We start from the raw sequence: 24231 nt of genomic DNA, 5'->3' as shown, positions 1-24231 counted from the left end.
CGATTTCTACGATGTCAGCTTTCAGGGAGTGAAGAGCTTGTACAGAGGCCTTGACATCTTTTACCTCTTTGAGGAGTGATAGGAAATCTCGACGGGTGATAGGTGAGTGATTGTCGCCCTCAAGGTCTGAATCTGAATGTTCATGGAACAACTCAGGTCTGTCATTGCTGCGTTTGTCAGGCATTTTGGACACTTTCCAGTGCCTTTTTGAGCTGGGTAGTTTACCGCCATCTATGTCTGAGGCGCTGATAGTCATCCTGCTAAGCCTGGGAATGATCCCTTGTACCCTGAATCCTACCACTCTATCTCCCTTTTGTGCATGGACGGCAAGATCCTGGCCAAGATCCTTTCCATTCGGTTAAATTCAGTCATTTTCCAAATAGTCCATCTTTATCAGACAGGCTTTACGCCCAGTATATCAACCACCTCCAACCTCCGTCACTTCTGTATTTACATTCAGTTGCCTCCTGAAGTGGAGGAGGGGGTGTGGTGGTGTCACTCGATGCAGCCAGGGCCTTTGACTCCGTGGAACGGGTCTACCTGTGGGAGGGCTCGGAGATGGATTTATCAAGTAGGTCCAGCTTCTGTACTCTGCTCATGCGGTAATGTTTTCAATGAATGGTCACACCACCTTGCCATTTTGTTTGGGGTGGGGCACCCACTAGGGGTGTCCCCTGCACTGTTTGATCTAGCAATAGAGCCTCTGGCATGTTTGTAGGGGCATTACGAGATACTATAGTCCTCTACGCGGACAACATTCTTCTAGTTTTATTTGATCCAGATGCCTCTCTGAACTACCTCCTCTATATGCTTGACTGCTTTGGCCATTTTTTCTGGACTAATGATTAACTAGGGTGAGTCCTATGTCTTTCCGCTACATGGTGTCATATCCCTAGCCACTCCTGCACGCTGCTCACTGCAGAGGACCCTCCGATTCAAGTATCATGGAGTATGGATCTTCCTCTCTAGCTCTGACTTTATAACCCTAAATCTTCACCCCATTGTTCAATACTTTAAACAGAAATCTCATACTTGGAAAATACTCCCACTCACAGTGACAGGCAGGATCAACCTGTTCTAGATGATTGTTCAACCTAAATTTCTTTATATTCTTTAGCATTCACCAGTTCTGTGTTCCGGGGTATCGACAGGTTCATTTCATTTGTTGTGTGTGGAGACAGGAGGCCTAGACTACGTCTGTCCACGCTTTGTAGATCAAAGGATGATGGGGGATTTGCCTTGCCAATTCTTTGGCTCTATTACTATGCAGCTCAGCTCACGCACCTGATTAGCTGGTTGGCAAGTCCACCTCTGGAGGCTCTGGTTGGTTTTCACTCTGGACTATCAGGGCCCTCTCTGCATGAGTCCCTATCCCCCCTGAAGAGTCTGTTGATGGGATGGTGCCCCAGACAGGCTTCCCTGATAGTTACACAGGCGATTGAGGTGTGGCGAATTGCACACCGGGTACTTTGGTCCAGGGATTAGATCCCCTCACTTCTCTCTGGCATAACCCCTCCCTTCTAGATCTTCATAAACTACAGGACTATAATATATGGAGTAGACATGGGTTTACTGCTTTAGGCCAACTGTACGAAGGCGTTTGTCTAAAGTCCTTTGCTCAATTGTCTAGGGAGGGTGGGAGATCCCCTAATACTGAATCTTATTGCTATCTCCAACTGCGACACACCCCGTAACACCCAGTTCTCTACTATCCCACTCCAGCTCCAGCATTCCCCCGTAAAATCTGTATTGTCCACTATTGGCCGTCCCATTTCCATAGTGTATTCCACTCTTAACTATTCCCTGGCCCTGGATGACTGGAACTTCTTTCGGTCCAGCTGGGAGACGGATTTGGGTCCCCTCCTGAACGAGGACTGGTCCCATGTGCATAAAAGCATGTGTGACGCCACCCCATGACTCCGCTACCAGCAGATACATCTGTGCATTTTGCATAGAGTTTGTTATTCCCCACTCAGGCTATCACGCATGGGTTGTAGATCTGACGCTAAGGCCAAAACGTAACTCCCTTGGTAGTGGGTTCTGGCATATGTTATGGTGGTTTATAGTTTTTGGTGTGATAATTGGGATTGTGTTCTTGATACTGTGCCTGCTGCTCCCTCCAATGGTCTCAAGTGGTGCTTATTTGGTATCTCCCTTGAGGACCTTACAGACAAATTTGTTTTCTAATATATTTTTAGTTTGGTGACCCTGGCTAAAGTCATTATAGCTCAAGCCTAGGACCTTCCTGACTTTCACATCTGGTGAGCTCTTGTTAACTCCGCTATACAGCATGAGAAATACATTTCACTTACATAGTCTGTTCAGCTGATATGTCCTCAATAGACTAGCTGTCCGGTTGTTCTGACGGGGGAGGGTGAGTATCCCGGGGTCCCGCCGTAAGCACCATTGGCCAGAGTATTGGTGACCTCTATGAATCCTTATGCTTTGGTATTATTTGTGTCTTGTGTTTTGTTTATTTTTTGCTTCTTGAGGGGGGGGGGATAAAAAGTTACTTGTCTGATTTTTTTTATTTATTTTTTTTGTCATTATTGTTTTTTTTTATTTTTATCGTTTTGTGTCCAATTTAGAGATCTGACCTGATGGATATGAAAGTAGCAGATACAATCGGAGAAGAAGAGACCTATGTGAGGGGTGATCAGCAGTGTAAGGGGGAGGAAACCCCTACAGATATCAGCACAAGTGAGTAATAAACACTAAAGACAAAAAAGAGTTACATTACATTCTCCTTTGTAAGAACCATCAGAATAATCATATACACACAGGGCCTGATTCAGAGTTAGACAAACGCCCGTTTGTGTAATGTATCATTGCGACTTTCATTTATTGTAAAAGAGAGAGCAGTTATGAGGGTCACCTAGATACACAGCATCTGATAATCAGATATACACAATGTATTCAGTCACTGTGTTTCCTACAGATGGATCCAGTACCAGAAATACCCCAGAGAGATGTCCCCGTCTTTATTCTCAGGACTGTATAGAGGAAAATCCCAGTATCCCGAAGGAATATCAGGTAAAATATTTGAGGTTCTCACCAAGTGCAAAATGACACTGAACTATGTTATCTGTATATAAGCTGTGTGGATCTTATACACTTTTATGCTTTTATTTAATCTCAGTTCCTTAAATTAGAAATTATTAAATATGTTTATTGTTTAGAGGGTTATATAGGGTGTATATGTGATTGAAATTAAAGATGAAGTTATAGAGGAAGATAATGAGCATGTAAAACCAGTATGTGACATTAATAAACATGACAGGCTGTGTATTACTCAGCTGAATGTACGTGTAATAACTAGATACATAAACTAAATATGTCCACCCTGCTCGCTCTCACTCCTCTGCAGCAGGATAACATGTTAGGGGGGAGGTGCTTCTCTATCTAAGGAGGAAGAGTTTCAGTGACAGCTTGGCAGACTTTCTGTACAGAAATACATTGTGTGAATTGGTTGATTCCTACACACAGGAGAGGGCAGTGAAGTAGATGAGGGAGGAGCAGCAAGTGTCTGTAATGGAGTGGGTGATACGGTACAGGGTATATAGTAGAATGTCAGGGTAACACTAAATAATGTATTTTCTCATTCATCCTATTTTTAGGACACTGCTTCACCATGTTTTTTTAAAATTTACTTTATTCCTAAGCAGGCTGCTTGGGCAGAGACTATAGTGTTGTCTATGAGCTCACTGCTTGAGAGGCGGCATAACCGCTAGTTCAGCGCTTCTCTGCTGTTCCCACCTCTTATTCTCATGGCTCCCCTGGGGGTTCATCTGGTCACCAGAGAGGATAGCGAATGTGGCAACAAGCATAGCGCTGGCTAAACGAACTGCACTTCATTAGTGGTGGGACCTACTAGACAGCCCCTGTCCCTTCATATGTCAGGCTGGCTGTGGTCCTGTATTGGAACGGAAGAGCAGGACATCCGGTGGCTGGGTAGAGAGGTCACTTGGAGTCCACTATCGAGTAATTCCCACACCCGGAATGACATGGAAAGGGGAACTGTCCTATGTACAGCACCATGTCTTCACTGAGCCAACGAGGTTGTGCTTTCCCCAGTGTAACTCCTCCTCAGCAAAAGCCCGCCAGAAATCAGTCTGCTGATCACTTCTGCGGGGCAAATTGTCTATCTCCTGTGCTTATGCTACCTTGCAACCAACTCTGAACTTGGGAATTGTTTAGCATTGGAGTATTTGATATATTAGGTAGACTATTGTTAGCTATAGTGTGATCTGTGTGTGTGCTCTCATTTCTGATATAGATATTGTCACTCTCTCCTCCTCCTATCTAGACAGTGGTAAAGAATCCTGTGTGTTCCGCCATAATAATGATACAATGCCTTTGATCTTATTAATAACTAACCTCATTAATTACTGGGATATAATGTAATTTGCAACTTTTTCGGCCAACTGTAAACAAGGAATCCCAGCTGTTATGCTTGCGCATCCCAAATAGAAACCCGTAAGAGAGACCTATGTGATTCTTTTGTGTGACCAAACTTTATACTACCTAAGTATTACACCTCTATCTCCAGGTCAGATAACCCACCATTATGTGTTACTCGCTAAATAAATACCAATCTATCATATACTTCACTATACTGCATTATCTGTATAACATATCCTCCATTCATCCTTTTCTCTGTTATCTAACATACAAAACAGACAGATCAGATTTACAGTACATAGAATGCTTACATACAATACAGATAATGCAACGTAGTTTTAGTAGACATGATATTAATATAGATTTTACTAGATTAGTTAAAAAGAGAGTTCATAATATCCTACTCTGTTGTTATCAACCTAATTTCATCAGTCCTCATTTGATTTGTGTATCCAGATTCAGGGATAGTGGTTAGCACTTCTGCCTCACAGCACTGGGGTCATGAGTTAGATTCCCGACCATGGCCTTATCTGTGTGGAGTTTGTATGTTCTCCCTGTGTTTGCGTGGGTTTCCTCCGGGTGCTCCGGTTTCCTCCCACTCTCCAAAAACATACTGGTAGGTAAATTGGCTGCTAACAAAATTGACCCTAGTCTCTCTGTCTGTGTGTGTTTCTATGTTAGGGAAGTTAGACTGTAAGCTCCAATGGGGCAGGGAGTGATGTGAATGAGTTCTCTGTGCAGCGCTGCAGAATTAGTGGTGCTATATAAATAACTGATGATGATGATGATTCCTGTGTGTGTGTATATATAATATATATATATATATATATATATATATATATATATATATATATATATATATATATAGTGTGTGTGTATATGTATGTATATATGTATGTATATATGTATGTACCGTATTTTTCGCTCCATAAGACGCACTTTTTCCCCCCAAAAAAGTAGGGAAAAAAGTGTGTGCGTCTTATGGAGCGAATACTACATTGCACACCACCTGAGAATTCTCCGTAGTGAGCGGCTGCGTGTCTTAGCCGGCTAAACCGGAAGTTCGGCTATTGACACGCATGGAACGCACGCCAGGCTCTCTATATCCATGCTTATCACTGTTAGGAACCCATCTGCAGGGCCGTAACGAGGGTGGTGCGGGCGGTGCCGTCGCCCAGGGCGCAAGACCGAGGGGGCGCAGCAGCCGCCCGCTACCTGCCCCAATCCCATAATGTGACCTCCCGGCCGCACTGTGTAATCAGAAGCAGTGACCGGTTAGTGACAGCTGGATGTCTGCCTCCCGTGTTCTCCTCCACTCATCATCACTTCGCAGAGTAACTAGGTTTGGTCCGCTCCGGCCGCTGTAGCCGGTTGCTATGGAGACACGGACTCCGGAAGTGCTGCCTGGAGTCAGTGTGAAGGGGATCAGCGCGGACTGCGGAGTACATACAGGACTCTGGAGCCGCTGGTTGTGGAGGGGGGACGAGCTGCCGGTATGCTGGAGCCGTTCCACTGAGGAACTTATCTCTCAGTACTTACTTCAGTAAGAGAAAGACTCCTCCGAATACATTAATGTTTAACCACGCAGCTTCGGCCTCCCTGTCTGCCGCTGACGATAATGTGCTGACGCCAGATAATGTGGCTCATTATCTAGAACTTAGTGAACGAGGAGACAACAGCAGGTGAGAGCACAGAATATACTGTACCTCCGTCTCTAATATACAGAACTAGGGTACAGGCCGTATAAGGGGACAGAACTCCCAGGTGGTTTCTAATATCCTTTTATAGTTTACAGTAACGGCGACATTATTGCTAATAATATACAAGTTTACATTTTCAACAAAACAAGTTGTGTGATGTACTTTCACTGGCAAGGATGATATAACATAACACTTCACAGCAGGTCACATCATCTCTCTCTATTATATGAAGTAAATTCATAATATTAAAAGGATTTCAACCCCCTTTAAAATCATGCCCACTACAGTTTATGTAATTAAGTGCATATATATATATATATATATATATATATATATATAGTTAACCCGTGCATGATACTCATGCATTCTAGTCAAATCAAGCTACTTTAGGTCTTAAAAAGGTTCTTGTCATGCATTTGGGCCTAGCCCAGGCCTCCTCAGGGGAAGAGCGTTACTTCCCGACGCAAGCGGCCTTTTTAATGTGTGTTCATGAGGTAAAATTACCTCACGAAAGGGAGTTTGACCCCTCAACTCGTAAATTTAGCCTTTACTACCCCTCCCACGGGGGGAAGGGAGGATGATGGAAATTAACTGACTTGACTATTCTAATTTTTTTGTCAAATAATGTCAGTATACCAAATTTCAGGTCAATTGGATGAGCCCTTTCTGAGGAAATAGTTTTTTCCACACACACACACTAACGCACGCCTCTACACATGTGTGTTCATGAGGTAAAATTACCTCACGAAAATGAGTTTGAGCCCTACCAAATTTCAGCCCTTTTGGAATTTTTTTCCCCACACACACTAAGAATTTAGTAGGTCAGTGTATAACTCTGCCCAGCAGGTGGCGCTGCAACTTGTTTTTTTTTTCCACACAGACAGACGCCACTAAGCATTTATATATTAGATATATATATAAGAATTTTTTTCAGTAAAGTGCTAGCTACACCCACACATTAGGTTGGCCACACCCACTTGTCAAATGCCACTCCCACTTAGATGGGGGGGGGGGCGCCGGTGCCCTGTCTCGCCCAGAGCACCAAAATTTCTAGTTGCGGCACTGCCCATCTGTCTCCACACCATCTACAGCTGCAATCCTTTCCGGATCACACCATTAGCCACATCTTAGGTTTACATCTGGACCCTGGCAGGCGCTGTCGTGAGGTATTGTTTTATTTTCCCTAATCACTCACTTCCAACCAGGACTGAGACTTTTTGTGAGTATTTGAACTGCAGTTTTTTTTATGGCTTCTTATCTACCTTATACATGTTTAACTGGACAGCCATTCTTCTTGTATATATATTAGCTCTTGGATGATGTTTTTATTTTTTATTCAATTTTATTTATGATATCAGCCATTTGTGGTTGTTGCATTAATATTGTCTTTTTTATCTCCTTGTTTATTCATTTTGTTCATATTAAATCAATTGTTTAGTTTTATATAACGTCTCTCAATATTCATGCCACACAATATTCTTATATTCAGCATTATAGCAATCATTTCAATTATTAGTCAGCTCTAGGCATTTGAGCGCAATACAGCTGTTCTATATTGTATATTTATACATGCAACTCCCCTTCTGAGTTGTTTTTTCCGGCAGTGCCCGCTGTTGTGGTATATTACCGATATTCATCTATAAGTGTATATGAGATTTGGTTCAGAATATTTTTTTTGCTGTTTTCCTCCTCTAAAAATTAGGTGCGCCTTATGGAGAGAAAAATACGGTATGTGTATATATATATATGTATGTGTATGTATATGTGTGTGTATATATATATATATATATATATATATATATATATATATATATATATATATATATTGCTGTAAGACTGAAATGTTTGTGAGTGCATTGTCAGTATTTGCTCTTCGTGATAATGCGGGTTTCAATGTCAAAAGAGAAAGAGAGTAGCATTTATGAAGAGAATGTGGTTAAGTGGGAATTAACAAGCATGTGTGTGTGTTTTTAAATATGAAGCATTTATGTATGTGTGCAACGAGGATGTGTTTAAGAGGGAGATAGATGAGCATGCATGTGTGTAATAAAGATAAATGTCTGTATGCACGTGTGTTTGCAAGTAAGAGGATGTGTATAAGAAGAGCGTGCATAAGTAAGAAACGTGTTCAGGCCGAAGAGATAATATAGGCCAAGCATAGAGAGAGAGATTGGGGAAGGAAACTAGAGTCCATTGTAGTGTAGATAGTAAGCATTCCTGAGATGGGGAAAGGAGCTAGCGTTTGTAAAGCATGTGTAAAAAACTTACTTTAAAGATTCAAAAAGTTAATAGAAATAGAATCTTTATACATATAGATAGATATACATGCAAGCAAAGTATGTTATAATTTGGGACAAGCAGCGTTAATATATAGAATACATGCAAGCAGAGTATATAAGATGTAGACAGATACTGAAAGATTGGGTATAAGATTAAGAATATAGAGAAGTTATTGCAGTGGAATGTTGCAGTGTGTCCTTTAGGCTCCAGGTTGGAGAGATGTATTGTGGTAAAGAGACTGATTTACCCTGCTTCAGGAGCTTGTAAACCTTTATCCAGAATGCATTGCTTCAGGTGGGGGGATATGCTCTGGCAGTACTTAATCTGCGCATGTGTTCGGAGTGTGCAAACCACAGTGGAACTCTAGTGGCCATTATGCGTGGCTCAAGCTCTGCCCTGCGTGATTGCCTCATCACAGGCGCTTATAGGAGCTCCTTCACAGACACATGGGGTAAATGTATCAAGGGTCCGATTTTTTTTTCAGCGTTTTAAAATCGCGGCAAATCGCGGGTGATAACCAGCGATTTTAGTTCTCAAGTCGCCAGATGTATTAAACTGCGATTTTTTACTCTGATCTTAAAAATCGTTGGTCATCTCTGGCGATTTGCTACGATGTCAAACACTCCCGTGTTTAGCTAACTCTCCTGTGTTATCCACATCTAGCTGCGTGATTAGTAAATACATCACTGTTACAGTGGTCTGTCTATAGAGCCGGAGGGCCAGCTCCTCTTAAAAGTTTAAAAATAGATAAAAGTTTAAAAAAAGTGCGGGGCCCCCCCGCCCGGCCACTATTAACCCTATTGCTGTCAGCCTACTGTGCTGACAGCGGGGGGAAAAATTTCAATGGGGTCCCACCGATTTTCACATAACCAGCACTAGGCAAACCAGCCTGGGGTGGTTGGCACTATAGCAGGGGGACACGCGGCATGGGTCCCCCTGCCATAATGACCACCAACCCCAGGCTGTTCAGCTCTGGGCTGGATTCCCTAGGGAGTGGGTTCCGCCAAAAGTCCGAGCAGGCACACCCTCTAAGGCTCTTCCTACTCCCCTGGGTGGTGGGTGTAGGGTGATAATGGCGATAGAATGTAAAAAAACCAAACAGACGCCATTTTGTTTTCTGGAACTACAAGTCCCAGCCAGCCTGGGCTGCCATAAAGAGTATGGGCATGCTGATGCTTGTATAACTACAAGCAGGAAATCCAATCCGCTATAACAGGGGAAGGGTGGGGTTGGGAATCATCTGACCTGAGCTTGTAAAGCTGTGTGTAGCAGTCTGCAAACTGGCTAGCAATGTCTGGAGGATTAGAAATGTGAGTACCGCGGGGGGCTGCAAGGACTTTCATACGATTAATGGCATTCTTTCATCTGAGTTTACAGGCTAGAAGTTTGCTCGCCCGATTTCCGAGGGTGTAGAACCTCTGATTTAACCTAGCTTAAAGCATTGTTAACTTGCAGCAGCGCAGTGAAATTTAACTTTTTGCCAAGATCGGCCAGGGACACTTTGACGACAGAGTCAGAGGGGTTGAGCTTGTGTCGCTGCTTCAATACAACAATCTGTGTGTCTAAATCTAGCTGCAGCTTGTATAGCTGCTCCCCTCATGACCGCCTTCAAAGCACACCAGTGCGTGAATTCTGAGGTGTCTTCCTGACTATTAGTCTGCAAATAGGAGTTTAGTGCATCACTCAGTACCTGTTTATCCATAGTGTCCAAAAGGATGTATTCGGCCATTCGCCAGGGTCGGGGGGGGGGGGGGGTCTCTAGCTGGGGCCTCAAAGCACCAGGTTAACGGAGCATGATCCGACCAAGTAATGGGCTTAATCGAGATGTTAGAAACCCGCTGGAGAGACCATTTATCAGCAAGCAGGAGATCTATGCCGGAGAATTACTTATGGAATAGGGAAAAGAATGTGTAATCTCGTTCTCCGGGATGTTTTGCTCTCCAGGCATCATATAGGTCAAATTCAGCAAGCATCTGAGCAAAGCTCTGGGTTAGGGGTATAGCAGAGGGAGATGGTCGGTTGGAAGCTGGTGTGTCTCTTTCCGATCTGGGATCTGGAGCTACATTAAAATCCCCCATGTAAAATACCATTCATTTCCTGATCTGTTGGATAGTTTGGAAAATACGTCTCAAAAACGGGATTTGCTGGGAATTTGGAGCATATATGGAGATCAATGTAATGGCCTGTTTGCCCAGGGAACCTACCAAAATAAGATGGCGGCCATTTTTCAGCAACCCGTTTCTCCAATTTAAAAGGACATCCTGCTTTTAATAAAATAGCCACTCCATTGTGCTTGAAGGGACCGCAGGCCACATAGGAAGTGGGGTAGCTCTTGTTTTGAAATTGAGGGGGGGGGGATGCAGGGAGAAATGAATCTCTCGGACTGCTACTATATCCGTTTTATGTGTAGCAAAATATTTGAGAGAAATTCTGCGCTTGTTAAGGGAATTCAGCCTTTGGCATTTATAGATAGAAATTGGACCATGGTGGGGGTTGGCGAAGATGAGCAACGACTTTGAACGTAACTTGAACAGTGGGGTAGATGCATCTAGTGATTGTCTCCATAGGGCTGGGGGTGGGTGGCGGAAAATCTGGAAACACTGGGTAAGGATCTAGCAGGGGGGGAAACATAAATAGTTTCCATAAGGAAACTAAGGTTTTTGCCACAGGGAAGAGAATATATTCGCTTTATGTGTAGCAAGAAATTTGAGAGAAATTCTGCGCTTGTTAAGGGAATTCAGGCCTTTGGCATTTATAGATAGAAATTGGACCATAGTGGGGGTTGGCGAAGATGAGCCACATCTGGGTCCGGTTGCCCTTGAGATTGAGAAGATTGAGCGGGTTGTTTCCCAGATTTGGAGGACATACGAGAAGATGATGAGGCCACCGAACCCCTTCCGAAGAATTTAACAGGTGGAGGCAATTTAGCAGATTTAGCTTTCTGAGATGGCATGGTGTCGCAGAGTAAGGGAGAAAGGAAATCCCAGAGGGATCTTTACGACAGATTAAGTAGCAAGATTTTACCAATGGTAGCTGAAGAGCACCGCAGTATCTGGCATCGCTGCTTATATAGAGATTAGGTCAGGTCACAAGGCATCAGAGATTAGTTATCCATTAGCCGGCCACGGGGTCATGATTCAAGCCGGTAAGCAGAGAGGTAGCCTGGAATAGCAGTCCTTCACCTGCTCTATATAGCAGTCAAAAGCCACCACCTGAGGGGAGCAGGACTTCCCTAAAAACCGTAATGCAGATGTCTTAAGGTGAGCTTAGGGAGGACAGAAACCTCCCGTGGAGGGAAGGACATCAAGCACCAATGGTTGTGTGAATAGTCTTAAGCGTAGTATTGTTATTTCGGGCTGATTAACAGATGGCCGGCGCTCGTGAGTGATTATACTGAAGTGGAATCTGCTGCAGTTATATTTAGATGAAAGCACGCTAGATGCACAGAACTGGAGAGAGATATCTCTTTGTGTAATGATGACCCCAGCAACGGTGGGCTATATTCCCAAAGTCTTTAAGGCTGGTAATAGCTAGAGCTTTATAGCATATAGTCAATCATGTGCTCTTTTATATACTCACAACTATGACTCACTGGTCCAGAGGGTCAGCAACCCATTTTAGATGTTGTATGATCGTCTAGGAGGCTGTGATGTCCAGAATTGTTGCCGGCCGGGTAATGGGTGGCAATCGTGGACCTCAGTATTTGTGGTTCAGATCCCCTATCCCCGAAATCGTGACCCGGAAGTGCGCTGCTGCCAACCCGAAGTGGCCGCCCGCAGTCCACTCCAGTAAATCCAGGCAGCGTTGGGGAAGCCAGGAGGGGATCCAGCAACGAGGAGGGGATCCAGCACCGATAGACTACAGAGGGGGAACCAGCTGGATCGAGCAAGGAGGGCTGTGGGGACTCGATAGTTGCGCCCCGTGACAGGCAAAAACAGGAGCCTGTTGAGAGGCAGAAACGTCTCCAAACGGACCAGTCCTCAGGCCCAGTGACGCCAGAGAGGCTTAGACGGGTGGTAAGCCACAGGTGAGTAGCCTAGGGGTCCCAAAGGTTGCTTTTAAAGGCCTCAGGAGAGACAGGGCAGCCTGTGTCAGATAATCTTAGGGCTCACTGCATGGGATCGGTGATTGCTTCCTGGGCGGCACGGCATGATGCCTCAACTGAGGAGCTGTGTTGGGCAGGCACCTGGTTCTCCATTCACACTTTTACTTGGTTTTACATGTTACATGTGTTTATATCAGGGGATACTAGGTTTGGGAGAAAAGCGCTTTGTGCCATTCCTTCTGAGCGTTACCATCTGGGATTTGTACCCTGTGTCCCACAATTGGAATAGTGGAAAAAATAGGATTTTTATACTTGTGTAAATACAGTTTCTCTTCATCCATTGGGGACAATGCTCTAGTTTCTTCTTTTGTGTGACATGCTGAGGTTTTTTTGTGCAAGAGAATGTTGTTTTCCTCTTTCACTTTTGTTTTGCTCTTTATATGTCTCTTTTTCTGTGCGGCTTGGTTAAACATAAACGGAAGCCTAAACAGGAAGAGGGGCATAGGGGGGATGAACTTAGGGCTAGATATCAACTCTATTAAAGTGCCCAAGGCCTATTCTCACTACACTATACCCCAATGTACCCGGTGTCCCCCAGTGAAGTAAGAGAGAGGTTTTTACAGAACTATATAAATCCTATTATTATCCCTTAGAGTAGATGCAAAGTGGAATTCCTGGCAATAGCTAGCCCACTACTTAACCATAAAACCAGAGAGTCCTAGGGGCCAATATTTAAGGAAGAAAACACAAGAGAGACACATAAACACATAAAACACATAAAAATTCATGTTGAAGCCATTTAGCACGGGTCTCATTTTTTTTTTTTTTTCTTTTTATTATTATTATTATTATTATTATTATTTTAAAAATGTTGACATTCCATTCTCCTCCCCACAAAGTGATGTGTCTGGGTGATGACTGTATCATTGTGTGTGTTAGGTTCCTATAAGTTGTGAGGATCGCATTGTCTATTTCTCCATGCAGGACGTGATGATTGAGAATCACCAGCCCCTCACATCTCTGGGTAAGAGAAATTTTAACCACACCCCTTTCTGTGTGTATAGGAGATGCCTTCACTACATGTAACAATATATATGTGTACAGTGTGAATTGTTTATAGTTTGTAGTTGAATTTGCCTTTTGCTTTGCTTAGGAAGTAAATGTGTGCATTACAACACAATGTGTCTCCACTAAAAAGTGTACTTCTCTATTGTTATTGTGGAGCGTTGGGTGGAGTGTATGTAGTGGCTTAGTGCCTGGTGAGGGCTTAGTTTCTATTTCTATTCCCTGGGTGTCATTACATGTACAGAGCACCATGATTGGTAAAAACTTCCTACAAAAAGTTTTGGGGATATAATTGTGGTGAGCGAATACTAGAATAAAGGGGAGAAACAGGATAGATCATATGTAATGTAGTGATGATAAAGGATGTTGGAAGATGGAGGATAATGGATTCTAATGAAATTCAGAAATGTGTGGAGAGTAGGTTTCTAATAAAAGTAAATGACTAGATTGTATAGCAGAGTATGTGCTAATAATGACAATATGGTGAATGATCAATTGTGTTGCATATTTTGTGTGCGCTTTTTAGTATTGGTTAATCACAGAATGTGCTCTGTGGGTCGCTGGTGAATGTAAAGGGAATGAAGACAAAAGATGGGCAAAAACATTGGTTGCATCACCATTGTTTATGTTTGGTTATCAAATACATGTTGTTTTCATAATTTCACCATTGTTTGAGATAGTGGAACATTTGTATAGTAAGCTTGGTGTCTTGTAGCTAAGAATATCGTTCAGGGTTCCACACTCTTTCCTCATGGTTCCAATTCCCCCGCTACCCTACACTTAGACCGTTATAGGAGCTGCGTATATGCCTAGATTTTCAACCATTGTTGCAAAATCTTATTATGCAATTGCTACAAGGAGAGACATCTACGCATTCCCAGTGATTAGCTACCAAACATTTGGATGCATTGACAATTTGTAGAGATACATTTTTGTCCAGACCCTCAATGACAAACATAGAAGGAAAACCAGGGTGTAAATGCATCAAAGTGAGATTGTAAAAAATGGGCATTAATTGCAGCAGCATCAGAGCCTAAGGGTGACCCTCTTCTATTGTCTGAAGCCCCTGCGATTCCTCTTGATACTATCATGAGTAGTGGTGATGAAACACTATAATGGCTTCTGTGTAGGAGCGGTAGAGGGGAGGACGAGGTGATGATGGGGGAATTGCTGACAAGTAATTCAGTAGAGGTTGAAAGGTCCCTGGATGCTGTGGTGTGGGCCATGGCTTTGTTTTGATTAAAGCTGAAAGCCACAATCCCTGGTAATACGTAAGCAATAGTCGATAAGATTTATACTCTTGTTTCACAGTATTAATAGTGAGGGTAAAATAACATTTCATAAAGCTAACCACCATTCATTTTTCCTAACAGAACTACACAAAGATCCATCTGCTCTTATTAAGGAGGAACCTGTATCACGTGAAGAAGGAAATCTCCCACACACTGACATTTATACACCCACAAATCATACACAATATACATCTACTCTTATTGAAGTGAAATCGGAATCTTCTTTCACTGGAGAACAAAGTTTTAATAACCTCAGCTATGTTAGTAGCCAGAAGAAAAATGTGAATGATCACAGTATAGACAAATCTTGGTCTTGTTCTGAATGTGGGAAGTGTTTTACTAGGAAAAGATACCTCTTTGTACATCAGAAGATTCACACAGGAGAGAAAGCATATTCTTGCTCTGAATGTGGGAAATCATTTACTAGTAAATCAAGTTGCAATATACATCAGAGAATTCACACAGGAGAAAACCCATATTCTTGCTCTGAATGTGGGAAATTATTTAATAGTAAATCAGAATGCAATAAACATCAGAAAACTCACACAGGAGTGAAACCATATTCTTGCTCTGAATGTGGGAAATCGTTTAATAGTAAATCAGAATGCAATAGACATCAGAGATTTCACACAGGAGAAAAACCATATTCTTGCTCTGAATGTGGGAAACGTATTTCATGCCAATCAAATCTTATTAAACATCAGAGAATTCACACAGGAGAGAAACCATATCCTTGCTCGGAGTGTAGGAAATGTTTTTCCTCTAAATCAAAGCTTGTTGTACATCAGAGAATTCATACAGGAGAGAAACCTTATTCTTGCTCTGAATGTGGGAAAGATTTTCCCACTAAAGCAGATCTTGTTGTACATCAGAGAGTTCATACAGGAGAGAAACCTTATTCTTGCTCTGAATGTGGGAAAGGTTTTCCCGCTAAATCAGATCTTGTTGTACATCGGAGAGTTCATACAGGAGAGAAACCTTATTCTTGCTCTGAATGTGGGAAAGGTTTTTCCACTAAAACAGATCTTGTTGTACATCAGAGAATTCATACAGGAGAGAAACCTTATTCTTGCTCTGAATGTGGGAAAGCTTTTATCCAGAAATCTAGCCTCTGTATACATCAGAGACTTCACACAGGAGAGAAACCTTATTCTTGCTCTGAATGTGGGAAAGCTTTTAACCAGAAATCTAGCCTCGATATGCATCAGAGACTTCACACAGGAGAGAAACCATATTCTTGCTCTGAATGTGGGAAAGGTTTTATAAATAAAGCATCCTTAATTAAACATCAGAGAAGTCACAAGTGAGAGGACATGCATTTGCTCTGAGTGTGGGAACGTTTTAACCAGAAATCAAACTTTGTTCCACATCAGAACATTCACACCGATTATACCAATATTTGTGTTCTGAGTTGGGGAAATGTTTACGCAGGAAATCAAGCTTTGTTGTGCATCAAAATGTGGGAAATGAATTAAAGAGAATGCATACAAGATTCTCTAGAGATGGTAACTTACACCTGACAGGCTAGCTAAAATGTACCCAATTGTCTTCCTGGCCTGTTGGCGGGAATGCGGACATAGTGGTACCTTCTTCTATATCCGGTGGTCTTGTCCTGTCATCTCCTCCTTCTGGGATAAAGTAGCTACTCTCCTTTCCTCCCTTCTTCAGTTCCCTATCCAGAAGGATCCTTGGTCCTTCCTCCTCTGCTACCCTATACAAGATGCTGACGTCCCCTCTGCAAAATTGGCTTCGCACGTCTTGGCAGCCGCTAAGTGCCTGATAGCCAAATCCTGGAAAAGTGCAGCGCCTCCCCGCGTCTCTTCTCTAAAATCCTATGTTTGGTTCATTGCGAGCATGGAAAAAAATCACTTTTCACCTACGATATAAAGACGACAAGTTTTACCAAATCTGGGCACCCTGGCTACATCACTGAAGCCACTAATACTCCCCCTCCTAGAGGTTGTCTTGTATGTCCTGGATAATTCTATCCATAATAACTCTATAGATAGAGAGAAAGCTACTCCTTCTGAGATTTGAGACGTCGGCCGGTATTATCTTATAGCACAGACGACCCCACCCACCCCTCCCCACCCATTGCCCTTTTTAATAATAAGGATATTGCTTGTGTCAACTCAGTTTTCCAGTTTTTGTGCTACATGTTGCTATATACAGCAATTTCTAACATGTATTGTGACAGTGTTTGCCTTGTTTTGTATGTGTATTCTGTTACTGTTATCTCATTGTATACTGGCTGTCATCCAGGTTGTTTTAATAAAATTTGAGTTATAAAAAAAAAAAAATGTGGGAAATGGTTTACTAGTTAAGCACTATGTTTTGCAACTAAGAAGTCACACTGGAGAGAAACAGTGGTCTTTCTCTGATACAGGAATGTTTTGTGAGTTAAATCTGTCCTGATGGCTATAGTTCTATTTATAAGACTTTTCAGAAATCCTAAACTTAAAATTCCAGTTGCCTTAAAATTTAGTTGCCAAAATATTTGCAGAGCTATGTACAGGTTTCTGTACCCTGACAGATCTTGAGGTGTTTAACATTACAATTACATTTGCTGTTCAGCTGAGTATAAGTTATTCTTCTCGTTCATCAACCATTTTATGGCTAAGAAAGGCTGATTACAGTGTCCTGTGAGTTGGAAAGTTTCTCCCCTCAGTCACCACTTTTTGTAAAATATCTTCCATTCTGGGAAGCTGCTGAAACTTTTAAAAATGTATTTGTAAATGCCATATTTTGGGTTTAGTTATCCTTGAAGTGCAGTCAATTTATTTGTCATATATTGATGATGTGACAGGATGGACCGCCTATTCCACCCTGTCTGTTGTTGCTGGGAACCGGCTGGACTTACTTTGCCACTGTTCCCTTTCATTATCCCAAATGCTCCCTCCAGTACTGGGTTTCTACTGGGTAACTCACGCTGCGAGTGTACCGTTACTGGTGTACCTGGGCTGGTACCCCTGACCTCTTCCTATGAATCAGGGTTGCTGTGGATGGATCCCCCCTGGCCTATCACACTGGCCAGAGCTGCTGGGTAGCGGTAGCCGTGGTCCCGGAAAGCTGGGTACAAACCTCAGAAACAGCCGGGAATGGATTCGATTTTGGGTCTAATCTGTAGGTCACAGGGATAGAGAAGTTTCCAAGCAGTTCTTTGAAGTTAGTGATGTTTATTTGCTCACCCTGGTTGAAGGTACCAGTGAGCAGGTCAGATGAAACAAGAAGAACAATTTTCAATACAAGATAGTGCTTTTTATACATATTTGGACACAGCCTCACAGGGTAAGCCAGCCCCCTGAGGTCTGAGCTAGTTTTAGAATCAGGATGCAATTTGTTTACCCAAACATGGATTTACATGCAATGCAAAGCTAACAATATTTACACTTATCTGTGATATCCTAAAACTTGCTGTGATTTCCTGCATCTTGTTTTAGACACAGGAAATAATAATAGTAATAATAATAGCAAATCTAATTAAACCTTCCTGTGCCTTCAGGTGCTGGACCCTCACACATCAAAAGGTCTAATTAACAAGAGATTAACATGGGTCCTTTCTTCAGACAGTTGCAGAATACACATTCCCAAAGAACGTTATAAAGCCCAAAACAAGTCATTTCCCCACACCAAGATACACAAAAGACTTCCTCAACAAGGGCTTATTGTATCAGATATATACCTCAGAAATAATGCATTTCCTCTAGCAAAGTCAAAACAAAAAAACAGATTTCTTCCCCTGGTCTCAGAAATAAAGATATCTCCTTTACCAACATACACACAATATAAAAAATAAGTACATTTGCAATCATATAAATAAGCGACCTGCGCTATTTCCTTTAAATTAATTTATATCATAAGTTATTTATAAGTGATCCAGTCACAGATGAGTTGAATAAAATGATGCCCCACCGGGGTAGTCCCCGATGCTTGTTAGCCCCGCCCCCTTCATTGATGGGGCGAAGCAGTGAGCAGCTGTTTTTGTTTTGGGGGGGTTTATGTGGGTATGGGAGGGGGGGTGCCCGGGGGGTGGGGAGGGAGGAAAGCGATCACAAACATTGGTGGTCAGTGGACAGCAACACGCAGCCAATCACTAGGCTGCCTGTTGCGGTATGGGGTCCCACAGTGCTGTGCGACAGACAGGAAGTCTTACTTCCTCTCTGCCTAATCTGAGGAGCGACGCTGGCCAGCTCAACTAAAGGTTAGTGAGCGGGGGTGGGGGCTCCTATGCTAAACTATAGTGAGGGGGGCAGCCTATGCTAAACTATATGGAGGGGGGGCAGCCTATACTAAACTATAGGGAGGGGGGGCAGCCTATACTAAACTATAGGGAGGGGGGGCAGCCTATACTAAACTATAGGGAGAGGGGGCAGCCTATACTAAACTATAGGGAGAGGGGGCAGCCTATACTAAACTATAGGGAGAGGGGGCAGGCTGTACTAAATTATAGGGAGAGGGGGCAGCCTGTACTAAATTATAGGGAGAGGGGGCAGCCTATACTAAACTATAGGGAGAGGGGGCAGCCTATACTAAACTATAGGGAGAGGGGGAAGCCTATGCTAAACTATAGGGAGAGGGGGCAGCCTATACTAAACTATAGGGAGAGGGGGCAGCCTATACTAAACTATAGGGAGGGGGAGCTGCACAGAAAACTATAGGGAGGGGGGCTGTCTTAATAGTACATGAGTGGAAGGTAGACTATTATTTTAATGGTGGATTTTAGGTGGTGGCTTATTATTTAATGGGTGTTATTTTATTTGTGGTGTGATAGTGGGGCAATTTAATTTATTGGTGGGGCCTATTAAATTAAGAAGTGATGAGGGGACCTTTAATGCTGGGGTGGTTTGGGTCTATAATTGGATGTAGGCTTAGTTTGGGGAGGAGCGCTCTTTATTAAATGTGAACATTAATTATTTAATGTCAGGAATGGGTGTAGGAAATAGTTGGATTAAACATAAATGCTATTAATTTATGGCTGGAGAGAGGTTAATAGGTTTAATGGGAATACTATTAATTTAATGTTGGGGTTGGTTGGAGGGAAATAGATCTATTTATCAAGTGTGAGTACTATTACTTTAATGTTGGGGCTGGAGAGAGGCCTAATGATTAAATGTGGGTACTGTTGATTTAATGCCGGGGATGGTTGAAGTTTTCTAAATTTCATGTACATATTTTTTTTTACAAATAGCGCCTTCAAGGATCCAGACAAGCAGCAACTGATCTACAGACACCAGCATCCACAGGTGGTGAAGGTGACAAGAACAGGTAGGAGAGACAACTGTCCTGAAACTGGTGGGGCAGTCCTGCACTTGGGTGACTGTCTTGCTTAGTCAGGATTTGGTCTGACTACAAGGACAGTTGGGAGGTATGACCCGCTTCACACTGTACTGCTCGTGAAGGCAGAGCTGTGTGCTTCGAACAGTAGTTCACACAGTTTTGCCTGTGTATTTGTCTAAAATTTATCTAAAATGATAAACCCCCTGGCTTAAGTTTTGGCTTTAAATTTAAAAGTGCCCTGGCTCCTGTTATCGTGCTCTGTACTCCAAGCATATCCAATGTCCCCTATTAGACTCCATATACTAATACTACTAAATACTGCTCCATATAGTAACATTAATCAGCCTGTCACCTAGACCACGTAACTGCATCCCTTTTGTGTCGAATCCCTGTGCTTTGGTTGTGCGTCCCATTTTGGCTATTGATGTGAACTTTACCAAAAAAACAGTCCTGCATGAGACCTGGTGCTAATTGTATGTTTACTACAATGAAAGCATTTCAATAAATATCCTCTCAACGGGTTGGGTAGGAATATCTGGCGCTCAAAATGCCAACGATACAAATGTCGACACATCAGTGATGAAATTGACGATATGTACACATCAATGTACACATCAATATTGTCGACTCAATGAAAATGTCACCACAAAATATCTTGAAGCGAAAAATATGGTGATGTAATATTTGTCAACAATGATAACATTTTGACAAACTAAATGTCAACATTTAACAATATGCTTAAAAATTAAAGTGTCTACTCTGTAAATAGCAGCGTTCTGTTATGTTAACTATCACAATTTCCATGTGTGTGTGTGTGTGTGTGTATATGTGTGTGTATATATATATATATATATATATATATATATATATATATGTGTGTATATATGTATATATATATGGAAAAACACAAAAAGAGAAGCGCCAAACATAGTGTGATACCATCAAAAGTAAGAGTCACATCTAGACACTCTGGAGTTAATTCGGACAAAAGGTGCAGAGTGATTAATTCTCCAGGGGTTAATTCTAGCGGGATAACAGCACCTTTTAAACTGAACTCCACCTCTTCAACAGGGGGTAAACAGTTAAAACTTCATACACATTGGTACAATTTAATATAGTGCATGCGTAATAGAAACAACTTGTTAGAGGATAATGCAGTGATTAGCTTCTCAGGGGTAGTGCCCCCAGAGCTTTAATGTCCTCTTAAACAGAGAATACACAACTGGACTCCAAATCAATAATAGAGTTAATGCATTGTGTTCATAAAAACAGGCTTATTAGAGGATATTATCCAGTTTAATAACAGCCTACATCCATAAAAAGCAATAAAATGCCGTACATCGGGTATAATAAAACAGGCTTATCTGCATAGAAAACACTTGCGGTAGTCCCCTCAGAGTCTCTCTGGAAATGGCATATGGGAACCTCCTCGCATCAGCTTTCACCAAGTACAGAACCTCCTTAACGCGTTTCGTCTCCAGCGAGACTTTATCAAAAGGATATATATTCAAAAGTGGACAGGCCATCCTTTTATAGTCCACATTATCCATCGTATACAATCCGTTGCCGTCTAACCGGAAGTCACATGTTGGTAAGTGTGGGCAATAGCTCTGTATCCATACTTCCGCCCAGAAGAGGTATCCGCATCACCTCCTGTTGTGGAAGATGACATCACTTCCGGTCAGTACTCCGGGACAAGGTTCATACAAAGAACCCAGCATGAATAAGTCGCTATACACATCGCTAGCACAACCGCACTAAACTAGTACTAAAACAATTTACATATGGTCAGCAGTATACATGTACATCTCCGCCCATGATTACATTTAAAAATAGAAAAAATAGGATTACCAGGCGAATGTAGAATCCACTATGGATCATGCCAGTATTAAGATATCCTCTAAGTAAATAAAAACCCACCAGGGCCAATAAGCCAAACATATATATACAGGCAATAGGGCCCAAACAAATGGGCCTAAAACACAGGATTACCGGAGCTACACAATATACCCTGCTTCCCAAAAATCATACAATTCCCAAAATAACCCAGAAGGTAAGTATCTTAATATTGTACAAACATCAGAGCAATTCCATAATGAATAACATTACACAAGATGACAGGATCCAACCCCCAAATGCAGAATTGAAGCACAGTATATGACCTAATCAGGTCAATAAGGCATACAAGCTAACAAAGAAATCTAGGCAATGACAATTCACAAAATTCCTTAGAGGTATATAAACAACCTCACACAGGATAACAGGATAGAGGGAAAGAAACAAAAAGAACAAAAGGGATAAAAAAGACAAAAATAAAAGTAATTAGTACATTATATAAAAGGGGCTATTTCAAAAGCCTCATTAAGGCCCAAAGGGGCAAGTGTACCTAAGGTATAAATCCAGTACATTTCTATACAAGCCAGTTTCCTGGCAATATCCCCTCCCCTAGGTCCTAACACCACGTGCTCTATAGCTTTAAAGCTCATACAACGAGGATCACCATTATGAAAAGTGCAAAGTGCTTAGAAACTGTATGTGTATCTAGTTTGCTTTTAATTGCCCTCACATGCTCCTGTATCCGAATTTTAAGCATCCTCTTGGTTTTACCAATGTATTTTAGCTTACATGGGCACTCTATTACATAGATCACCGAAGTAGTTAAGCAATTGATTCTTCCTTTAATCTTGTACTCCTTAGTGTTAGTGGAGTCATAAAAAACTTTATTACATGGATCAACCCATTTGCAAACATTACATTTTGTGCATTTACCAAACCCATTACTATAATTGGACAGAAAAGTCTCTCCCCTCCCTAACGTCACCTTGTCTACTAGTAAACTGGGTGCTAGCATGGTTTTCAGATTTTTGGTCCTTCTAAATACCAAATCTGGTTTATTGGCTAGTTCTGCCCCCAGAATCGGGTCCATTTTAATAACATTCCAGTGCTTGTTCATAACATGTCTAATCCTTTTCTCATCAGTACTGAATTCAGTTATAAATGGAACCATATTTCCCTTATTCGTATCCTTAGACTTATATATTAGGAGCTCTTCTCTATTTTTTCCCCCAATTTTCTCAGAAGCGGCATCCAGTAGATTCTCAGGGTACCCACGTTCCCTGAATCTATCTAGATAGATTTGGGATTGCACTTTACAAGTTTCTTCATTAGAGAAATTTCTCTTTACTCTAGTTAGTTGGGAGACAGGTATATTGTCTTTCCATTTTTTCAGGTGACAGCTCTCATAATGGACATAACTATTACTGTCCACTTCCTTAATATGTGTACTAGTTTCAATCACTCCACCTTTAATCTCCAGATCAAGATACAGGAAATCTATACATTTAATGTCTGTCTTATGTGTAAAGTTCAAGTTGAGGTCATTGTCACCAATATATTCAAATAAGGCATCCAGGCTCTCATTTGAGCCCTCCCATATTAAAATAATATCATCAATATAACGCTTATAGAAAAATAGATTGGCCCTAAAAGGATTGTTAGAATGTATAGTCTCAGACTCCCACTTCCCCATGAACATATTAGCGAAGCTGGGAGCAAAAATTGTGCCCATCACTGTGCCACACAATTGGATATAAAACTCATCCAGAAATTTCAAATAATTATGCTCGAGAATGAATCTCACAAGATTACATATAAAAATTCGATGAGTGGTTGTATTATCATTATCCATTTCCAAGAAGAATTCAACTTCCTTTACTCCCTGTTCATGGCCAATAGAAGTATATAGGGCCTGTACATCAACAGTCGCCCATCTATAGGTATTCTTCCATTCTATTTGCTTTAATAGCTGTAGCAGGGAAGTGGTATCCTTTAGGTATGCCGGTAGCATCATAACATATTTTTTAAAAAATATTTCTACATATTGGGAGGCTTGGGCAGTCAGAGAGCCTATCCCTGCAATTATGGGCCTCCCGGGTGGGTTTATAAGGGACTTATGGATTTTTGGGAGAAAATAAAATATAGGGATAGTTGGGAATTCCTGAAATAAAAATGAAAATTCATCCTTAGTAATAACATTCTCTCGTAAGGCTTCATTCAACAAACTGCGTAGCTTATCTACAAAGGGTTCAGTGGGGTATCTCTCTAGCATTTTATAGGATTTCTGATCCCCTAGAATCCTATTCGCTTCAGATACACATAGTCACTTCTATTT

General features: G+C 41.9%; 3 protein-coding genes across 4 annotated transcripts in view; all 3 read left to right on the top strand.

Annotated features, from left to right (window-relative positions):
* The window catches only part of LOC142159775 (uncharacterized), a 274567-nt gene that overhangs the window by 94192 nt on the left and 156144 nt on the right, over window positions 1–24231 (top strand). The gene's annotated exons all lie outside the window — the stretch shown is intronic.
* The window catches only part of LOC142159902 (uncharacterized), a 65057-nt gene continuing 54241 nt past the window's right edge, over window positions 13416–24231 (top strand). The window contains exon 1 of the mRNA XM_075214763.1: window positions 13416–13450. Coding sequence (XP_075070864.1) covers window positions 13417–13450 — 34 coding nt within the window. The 5' untranslated portion in view covers window position 13416. The remainder of the gene's footprint in view (window positions 13451–24231) is intronic.
* LOC142160621 (uncharacterized) lies at window positions 14439–17648 on the top strand. Its single transcript, XM_075215484.1, has 2 exons — window positions 14439–14480; window positions 14774–17648. Exons 1-2 carry the CDS (start codon window positions 14439–14441, stop codon window positions 16088–16090), a joined length of 1359 nt encoding a protein of 452 aa, XP_075071585.1. The 3' UTR covers window positions 16091–17648.

The sequence above is a fragment of the Mixophyes fleayi genome, chromosome 6, assembly GCF_038048845.1.
Source record: "Mixophyes fleayi isolate aMixFle1 chromosome 6, aMixFle1.hap1, whole genome shotgun sequence".
Lineage (NCBI taxonomy): Eukaryota > Metazoa > Chordata > Amphibia > Anura > Limnodynastidae > Mixophyes > Mixophyes fleayi.
The sequence above is the reverse complement of the archived record's forward strand: the minus strand, read 5'-3'. Positions and strand labels throughout refer to the sequence as shown.